At 35.7% G+C, this 9,867-nt stretch overlaps 1 protein-coding gene across 5 annotated transcripts; it reads left to right on the top strand.

The window, feature by feature from the left end:
• The first annotated feature begins 768 nt into the window (after positions 1-768).
• Positions 769-8,750, top strand: LOC112524272 (signal peptide peptidase-like). 5 transcript variants are annotated; one of them, XM_025134033.1, is made up of 14 exons: positions 771-917; positions 1,046-1,142; positions 1,245-1,289; positions 2,818-2,941; positions 3,092-3,207; positions 3,300-3,451; positions 3,562-3,647; positions 4,466-4,593; positions 5,450-5,500; positions 6,036-6,122; positions 6,206-6,275; positions 7,621-7,757; positions 8,133-8,210; positions 8,519-8,750. In XM_025134033.1, exons 4-14 carry the CDS (start codon positions 2,902-2,904, stop codon positions 8,615-8,617), a joined length of 1,044 nt encoding a protein of 347 aa, XP_024989801.1. In that variant the 5' UTR covers positions 771-917; positions 1,046-1,142; positions 1,245-1,289; positions 2,818-2,901; the 3' UTR covers positions 8,618-8,750. The 5 variants fall into 5 exon arrangements, with proteins under 5 accessions (XP_024989798.1, XP_024989801.1, XP_024989800.1 ...); XM_025134032.1 differs by having other exon boundaries at positions 1,221-1,289; XM_025134030.1 differs by lacking the exon at positions 1,245-1,289 and having other exon boundaries at positions 769-917.
• The last annotated feature ends 1,117 nt before the right edge of the window (positions 8,751-9,867 follow it).

Raw genomic sequence — 9,867 nt, 5'->3', positions numbered from 1 at the left:
ATAATAATTAAACATTCTGTTAGAACTCAATGATTATCCTAATTATATTTTAGATTTTTTATATTTAAAATAAGATGTTTATCCTGTATTTGATTGTGTTTATCTGCAGTTAGTTACACGAATTCAGATATGAGATGAAATCGGATAGAGATGAACGAGTTTAAGAGTTTAAGAGTTTTAAGAGTTTAAGAGTTTTTAAGAGTTTTAGCCAAATGTTTTATAATATAGTATAGATATTGAATTAAAGAAATTACTCAAAAGAAAACAAACACTTTAATTTGACATTAAACTCTATACATTATTTTTCAAAATTTTACAATACTTTCAAATTTATATTTATTCAAAAAAAATAAAAACATTATCGTTTTTCAGTATCTCATAAAATCGTATTATAATATCGAAGAAAATAGAATAAAATGAAATATTAAAATCGAGATGTATCTTACTGTATTTCACAAGTATTCTTGTAGTCATACAAGATTTTTTGTGTTCGATTTATTTTTTTAAATATCATATTAAATACAAAAAAGTACGAAATGATTAATTTTTAAACTTTAAAATAATCCTCAAATCTAATTTTAGAAGGGGAAAATATCTTCAAAATCCATATTTTCTAAAAAAAGAAAATGGTTGAAATGTTGAAGAAATTCAAAAGAAAATGAAAATAAAACTGATCTCAAATGATTACGTGTCACAAGGTGATTGGATAAGATGACATGGAATGACACAAACACACAATAAATGGAAATTAACTGAAATTTATATACTGTAATTATAAAGCGTCGACATCTAAAGCATACGCGCTCTCTCTTCTGTGCAGACCCATCGAAGTAGAATCAGAGACGAGCCGGAGAAGGGGAATTGCTTTGGAACCACCGCCGGCGGTAGTCGATTCTCGATTTCTTTTGCCGTTCAAGGTGATGAATTTTTCTTAAGTCTGTGATTTTGATTTGAGAAAGCAAGTCAACGATCCGCTGTCTTTTTACCCTAGGTTTTCATGATTACGTGGATTTTTGACATTTTTGTGTGGTTCTTTATTTTTCAGGTACGAGACAGGAACAGATCGTGAGGCTTTTGGATCGATCGATCTTGTCTGTCAGTCTAATTACGGAGCTTGATTTATTGTGTTCCGTTTAGTTGCGGTTAGTTTCTTTCCGGTCTCAGTGTTATAAGTTTGTGATTAGGGTTTATTAGTTTTACTTGATTCGTACAATTGACAGGATTGATTTGGGGATCTTTTTTAGTTGTTGTAAAGGATCGAGTTTTTTTGGTTCTGCAAGGATCTGAAGGTACTTGTTTGCGTCACAACTGGAAGTATATTTTCTTACTGGCCAATGATATAGTGAACTGAAGGGATGAAAATTTCGATTATTTCTTGTTCTTGGGTCTTTAGTATACATACTTGGATTCGTTAACGTAACAAAAAAAATATTCCGATATATACCCTTACTCACATGGCTTCCTTTTTGTTATTTGAAGTTGACATGATATACCATCCGTAATCTTTGTAAGCGAGAATATTCTCACTGGTTCATGGTCATGTTACTCACGAGTTGATATATCTTCTCTAAAGACTGATTTAGGGAGTTATTGATCATGCAAAGCGGTCAATCTGATAGACTGTATCAGGTGCTAGCATGGTCACAACATGGGGTTTCCTTTTATAACAATCTCTTATCGGCCCAACTATATGCATATTTATGCTCAAGAAATAGAGAGCAACCAGGGCTGAAGCAGTCTATCCGGATTCACTACAAAAGTACAAAGCTTAATGGTTTTTTTGGAAATGTGGAACAGATCTCAGCATAAAAAATCTCATTAATATTGAGGCTTTCTCAGACTAGTCTTTTCTTTTTTCCTTTTCATGTTTGAAGTATGTCTACATGTTGGTTCTTGTGGGAGGACCAACTTTTCTATGAAAATGACTGACATGGTTATAGTATGTTGCTTTTTTTTAAACGTAGTGAGATTCAGTTGATGCTTGCCTTAAGGCTGTTGCCTGTTAGGATGGACATCTAAGGTTTTCAAAATTTGTTGTGCATGTTTCCTTACCACAATTGAGCACCCTAGGTTGTAGACACTCTATAGTTTCATATGTGTATTGAGCACTTATAGGTTACATTGTCATATTAAACAAACATGGTCATGATTCTAACCTCCACCAGATTATTCCCACAGATAAAGGGTAGGACTGCTGGAGAGAGATTATTTTATCTGTAATGTGTGGTTTGTATGAGATATTAAGCAAATTGTGATCTTATGCAAGTACCAACTAGAATTGCCATCGGGCACAGGCTCTGCATGTATTCAATCTTGCCATGAATTAGACTTTTTTTCCTTGTTTTATTTTTAGTAGACAAGGGTAGCAAAGGGGGAGGTATGGGGAGCTAGCAGATGGGTATCAGGGGCCTGCTTTAGGTAGAAAGCTGGCCCTGTGTGTGTTTCCTTACTTCGTTTGTGTTTCTTTGTGCCTTTTCCCCTTCTCTTCTTTTTATGTTACTTACTTTGTGCTACTTTTGGCTATTCTTATTCTTGTGTTACTCTCGGCTATTCTTCTTGGCCTTGTCTTCTCCTTTTCACTTGCACTTTTGCACAAGCGGGGGTCTTCTGAAACAACCGCTCTACTCTCTGGGGATGGAGGTCAAGTCTGCGTATAACTCATCCCTCTCAAACCTTGCATTTTGAGGGGGATATACTGAGTTTGCTTGGTTTGATATTTTTAATGGACAACTTACAGCGGGTGTTAAGTTGTAGTTATTTTTCAGTCTTTCATCTACAACCCTGTGAAGTTTTGTTTTGTACTTATGTTAATTGTAGGCCATAGGTTCAGCTTCCAACTAGTGAGCAAAGATTCACTTGTTATCTGGATTTATTCTGAATCACTGATTTGTAATTGTGACAATGAAGAATGGTGAGCGTGCCGCAAACATTGCTCTAGCAGGTTTGACATTTTTCTCCAATTTAAACACATCTAATTTACTAATTTTGTGAATTTCAATGCATAAACTTATTGTTCCATTTATATTTATCTAGTTCTAGTGAACCATTTCATTATGAGAGTGTATATCTACTTTGCATTGTGGTGTCGCAGGTCTAACACTGGCGCCATTATTTGTGAAGGTGGATACAAATATAAATGTCGTATTGACTGCATGCCTCACTGTTTTTGTGGGTTGCTACCGCTCTGTCAAGCCAACACCTCCTTCGGTGAGTATACGAGCTATATGTTATGAACCTTTCTTTGAGCTCTAGACTTCATATTATTTGTTCTAAATTTCAATTGCCTGATTTTTTTTCAGGAGACAATGTCTAATGAACATGCCATGCGTTTTCCTTTGGTTGGCAGTGCAATGTTGTTGTCTTTGTTCTTGCTCTTTAAGTTCCTATCAAAAGACCTGGTTAATGCAGTGCTGACATGCTACTTCTTTATACTTGGGATCATCGCTCTTTCGTATGTTCTTTTTGTATGGATCATTCTTCCATCTTTTGTATTCTAGCAGATAATTGCTTGCTAATCTTATTTAGTACTCATTTTTATTAAATTTTGATGTTTTAACACAGGGCTACACTTTTACCAGCAATTGGGCGGTTTCTACCAAAAAAGTGGAATGAAGACGTCATAATATGGCGATTTCCATACTTCCGCTGTATGTACCGTTCTCTTTTTTTCCCATGATAAAAAATAAAATCTTCTATACACTTTGGTGATTTACTTTGTTTTTTTTCATTTGTCCATGCCGCTTGATTCCTTTTAGAAGATGTTGAGAGTTGAGACTATGAGATACCATGCGACAGGCTTTTAACTACGACTCTATGAGGGGTTCCCTTATCTAACCAACATGGATGTGCATCACATTACTTGTCTTGTGCGCTTATGAATATAGGAAGTTCCGACATAACATTTTCCTTCTTAGTGCCCTCTATAACTTTGTAGGCAAGGAAGTGTTTCAAATTTGATATCCGAGAGGTGCATTTTAATATCTGTGATACCAATGTTAGCATTCTTCAGGAAGTTCCAACATAACATTTTCTCAGTGCGCTCATTAACTTTTGTAGGAAAGATAGGATCTCAAATTAGATCTCTGGCAGGTGTCTCAAAATCATACTCCTTGTGCTTCTCCCTTAGCCTGATTCCAGCTCTCTCCATCTATGAGGGTATCAAACTCGGTGACTGTTATAATAAACAGAAATTTGATTTTTTTTGTCTGGTTCGACATTTACTGACATCTCTTGTCTTGTTATTGGCTCATGAACTTGGACTAGAAATGTTGGTGCATTTGAGTTCTGTTTGTGTATCCCTAGGTTATTTATTTTTTCTTTCTGCAGTTGTTTGATTACATTATCATGCTGTTATCTGCAGAATGATATCTTTCTTAAACAGCTTTGGAGGTTGAGTTGTTGTTTGATTACATTATCATGCTGTGATCTGCAGAATGATATGTTTCTTTAAACATTTCTTAAACAGCTTTGGAGGTTGAGTTCACAAGGTCTCAAGTTGTTGCTGCTATTCCTGGTACCTTTTTTTGTGCATGGTATGCTGCACAGAAGCATTGGCTGGCTAACAATATATTGGGTCTTGCATTCTGCATTCAGGTTTGACCACATCTCTGTTTCTCTTAAAAGGTCCCTTCTGTCCAAATATAAGAAAAATATTGCTAAACACAACAATGAAGTGCAACCCTTGGTGGGATTTCTGAATTTAGGCACTGCCATAGGACACATGATCTAGCAAAATCACTGTTAAAATGATGACTTTCAGCTTTCTTCAGATGATTGGTTCAATGGACTCGACCAATCTTTTTGTTGAGCTACTCTACACCGTCTTTGGTGGATTGAGAAGGAATTTTCTTTTTGTATGCTTTTTCTGGTTTGAAGATTAAAACAAATGACACAAAGTTTTATGCTCAGATTTAGTCTCCTTTTGAAATTATAAATTTAAATTGGTCAACTTTCATTCTTAAGTTGGCTGGGTTATGTGTACATTGACATTTCACCTGTAACATGTGAATCAGTTGAGATGAATGAAGCTACAAAGTACCTATATGCCTGATTACCTGTTGTTTCATGCAGCTTAGCTTGTCTTAACCTTTGCAATGTCAATACCGAGTAATAATGTAGCATTTGTGGTATGCACGACTCTGTGGAGTCTCGCATAAAGATGCCCAAATGTTTGATTATGTGAACTTTACATGTGGATGGATCTGTCTTATTTATTTATTTCATATCCATATGGTCTTTTCCCTTTGATTTATAACAGAGAAGTTGCTTCCTTTTTAATGTGGGTGTCATGAGTTTAAGGGTGTCTAATAGAGTGGAAGTTTACTTCAAGATATCAGCTTAATCCCTGTTGGAAGAAAGCAACATTTTTTTTGTTAATCGCTTGTTGTTGCATCTTGGGAGAATCAATATTCTTCACATCTTAAGTTGATACCCTTTCTAATTTTTGCAGGGAATCGAAATGCTCTCTCTTGGCTCTTTCAAGACTGGTGCCATTCTGTTGGTAAGGGATTCTTTAAGTTGTTGTCTGCATTTGTTGCTGTCCTATTCCAGTTGAGTTTAGATTAATTGCGTGAACTGTGAAGAATCCCTTTCGTAGCATGAGCTCTATAGATATTAGGACTGCATGTACGAGTTTAATTGCACCATTATCTTTTATGCTACCAGTATTTCAAGATGAGGGAATAACTTAATGGCCCAGGGTCTAATGAGGAGCAATATGTATTACCACTCACGAGGGGCATGTATGTACATTTTTGTCATCTTATGTAATTTAGTTAAATCTGGAGATTATCAGTGGATCAGCTTGACTAGGAATGAGTTGCAGTCTAGCAGCTGCCATCATACCACACCATCTGATGCTACATGCTGTTATCTAGTCTTGATCTTAGTCACTCCTTGAATTTGGAACACTGCCCTTGCCAGATCTACCATCTCTAACGGCACACTGCTTAAGATGATGGGGCTTGCTTTGTTGATTTACTTATGCTTTTGCCATGGGTACTGAACTTCTGATCATGCCATTGTTAAAATTGCAGGCTGGACTTTTTGTATATGATATATTCTGGGTCTTTTTCACACCAGTGATGGTCAGCGTTGCTAAATCCTTTGATGCACCTATCAAGGTAGTATGCCAAAGTGCAGCATATCTGTTTTCATTGGAATTGGTGTTTACAATTTAACATGATGGATTTTACCCTTCTGTCAGCTTCTTTTCCCATCAAGAATTGACACACGCCCCTTCTCCATGCTTGGTCTAGGAGACATTGTAATTCCAGGTATGATCTTTGGTGATTTACCATGGTAAATCATTGTTAAAGCTTCTGTCAAGTTGTTAATCATTGTTGGCACTAACTGCACTCATTACCTAGCCCAAATGGTGGTTGTTCTGGCATAGTGCCTATAGCATATGAAATGTAAGCAGGACTGGTGGGGTTTAAATCTGACATCAAGAGAAGTTACAATGAGGCAATATTTGGTAGTTAGTAATTACCTGTGTCATTATTTATGCCAACTGGCTCCTTCGAAGACCTTGGGTAGTCTATAATTTTGGACACCTGTTTGCATGAGGTGTTTTTCACGATTCAAGTCTACAATTGAATACCAAGTTAACAGGTTACTGCTTCTGTCTATATCTTTGAAGTCGGCTGATGCTGGCATGAATTAACCTATGATATGCACAGCCTATATTCCATTATGTTTTTTTTTGACAGGAACTGTTAGGAAACTACTACATATATATAATATGGGTTTTGGACCAAAAGGTTGGTTTAAGCTAGCCGAGTATATTGGGCCTGTCTTAAAAGGAACTTGGTTCAGCTATAGGCTTTTGGCCATACTTCTTTAGTTGTGCACTTTCTGCTCTGTTTCATTGGGATCCGAGTAGCTTTGTTAGAGAAGTGATAGAAGTAAAATGCAAATGGTTTATGCACTTCGATATTGATGTAGTTAATATGGTCCCAAAACTAGGGTTACAGAGACATAGAGTAGTCAAGAATAAAACATTGTACATTAAGTGCAACTTTAGTGGTGTTGGTATAGAGGATGAAGAGGTGGTATGCCAACAGGTGCCTTAAGGGTGCGTTTGGTATCGGAGCAGGACATTGCTGTTCAGCTTTTGGTAAAACAGGACAGAACAAATAAAATGACCAATTTACTTCTAATGAGTTGTTTATATACTTTGATTAATTTATCTAATTTATTAAATTATAATAAAATAAATATTTTTTTTATAACAAAATATATCATTAAGAAGTTTTCGTCAAGACGATTAAATGACACCAAAATAAAAAGTTTATGTAGTGTCCAATTTTTTATACCTTTTCTATATTATTTTTTATTACTAATATTTTATAAATTACATAAATTAATCAAAATATGGAAACCTTATGAAAATAATGTGTTTAATTTTGTTCCACTATATTCCTGTCTGATCCACATAAAATTGCTAAACGTGGAACTGTGATCCTTGTTCTGTTTTATTCCGTTCTGTCCAGTGTACCAAGCGCACCCTAAAAGAGTGTCTTTTGGTATTTAGAATCGAAGTTAGCTTTCTTAATATTCTAATTGATCAATTATACTTTGCTCTTGATGTTTTCTTATCATTTGCCGGTTTATTTCCAGGCATTTTTGTAGCTTTGGCTCTTCGATTTGATGTGTCAAGAGGGAAAGAGAGTCACTACTTCAAAAGTGCTTTTCTGGGATACACAGCCGGCTTGGTCGTTACAATTGTTGTCATGAACTGGTTTCAAGCGGCACAGGTTGGTAATCTGGGGTCATGTTGCAATAACCCATCATACGCCTTAACAAAAGTGAAACTAAATATGAAGCAAATGGATCAGATCAGTCCTCCCTTCCCATGAAAATTACTCCCACAGTTTTCGAAATGTGTTTTTTATTAATTAAATGATGATTTTACCCCTGATAATAGAGACTGATGAATTTCTCCATCTCGTTATTAAGGGTAGAATTGGATAGTAACACTTATTTTGGGACAATGGTAGTACAACATTTCTGTTCTTGGAAAGTTTTCATGATACATTTGCCTATTGTGATCACAACAACAAAGTTGTTTTGTTTGTGACTATTGATACACATGTTGGAAAATGTCTGATGTTGGTTTTATTTCTTTTCAGCCGGCTCTATTATACATCGTGCCAGGGGTAATAGGGTTCTTGGCTGCTCATTGTCTATGGAACGGAGAGGTCAAACCGGTATGCCATCACACCTACATACTAGAATCCTATATTTCATTTTACGGGTCTTATATATATATAGACGAAGGATCGTGTTAGAATAGGAGTTAAAGGTGAGAAGCATAACCTTTGATCACTTCTAATCTCCACCACCCCATGAATTGCGTTTCTCACGGGAATTGATCTGATGCATCTCATTAGGGTTGATCCAAGGGTGGAAATCTCTTCTTTACCCTTCTCGTCATAACTTTCATTCTCACTAGAACCCAACCCTCTTTATATATTATATATATATAGATGATGAGATTGTATTGGGTTTGTGGCAGTTACTGGAGTTTGACGAGTCAAAAACAACAGCAGCAGCAGCAGCAGCAGCAGCAGCAGCAGGAGGAGAGGAAACAAACAGCAGCAAGAAATTGGAGTGAAAAGGAGGAGAACATAATAGTTGTTTACATTAGGGTGAAGTTTTGATCATCTTTTCTTCTGATTTTTAACTTATGCAAAGACATTTTACTAGATTTTGCTATCATCATTTTAGACTTTTCATGCTTTTACTTCACAGGAATGACTTTTTATTTAAATATAAATTTATTTAACTCACCCTTTTTTACTTACCAATATATGATATATGACCAAAGTGCCTTTGGCCCTGCGGTATATGAGTCTTTGGCCTTTTAGAAGGTTAGGGGTTCAAATCTCACCAAAGGTGAGGAGGGTGTGTGAGTTTATTTGTTATTTAACGTATATAAATATTTAATATATAGAAAAGTTGGAAACAAAATCTGATGATTTGAGAATTTATATTTTTTAAAAACCATCTAAACTACTGGTTGTTTAACGTAATGAAATCATTCTCTCATTAGACGTCTGTAACGTATATGGAAGGAAAGAAACCAATAGATATGGAAGAATGTCGTTACACGAGCCAATCTTGGGATTCAGCGCTGATGAAAACGGGTTCATGCAAGTTAAAAAGCATGGGTTGCTAAATAGGAATACGATGAAACGTGTGTGTAACAAATGGCACCCCCTCCGGCATCATTCTTGAAATGCAATCGTGATCTTCAAAGACTCTGGCCAAACGGGAGCAGACACGGTGCTACGAGATGAGGACGAAACCGTGTTGGTGTATAAGATGGGAGGTTGTCCATAGCCATAAGTGAAAGAATGCAAAGAATGATAGCTTGGAATTTAAAACCATCAGGAATCAATGCCAACACATCCCCCTAATTGTTTGGTTTAGGAAACTTATTTTTGATGACTTTTGCTTACAAAATTATAATATATCACATTTTCGTTCACAAATATACAAATATTTGAATCAATTCAAGGAATATATGGTTTCCACTATCAAATGCCTTTTTGGAGGGTAATATGTGAATTATATATATTCTTACGTGGTATCAGAGTCAATATAATAACTTGACATTATGAGACGATCTATATTCGTCTAGCCCTATCTCGGTACTCTAGGACAACATATGCTTGTTTATCCTTTGTTGAGTGTCACATCTATTAGACTTGAACTATTTCATCTTTATATATTGTTGGAAACCCTTTTGCTCCCCAAGTGCTTTTTTTTAGAATGATCTGATGGAATTCGACATATTCTCGCTGAAAACGATGCCGTATTAGGATTGTATTTGTCAACTTAAAACAAACCAGAGTTTGTACT

This window comes from Cynara cardunculus (genome assembly GCF_001531365.2).
Source record: "Cynara cardunculus var. scolymus isolate 2C chromosome LG 13, CcrdV1, whole genome shotgun sequence".
Lineage (NCBI taxonomy): Eukaryota > Viridiplantae > Streptophyta > Magnoliopsida > Asterales > Asteraceae > Cynara > Cynara cardunculus.
This window is presented reverse-complemented; position numbering and strand designations above follow the sequence as displayed.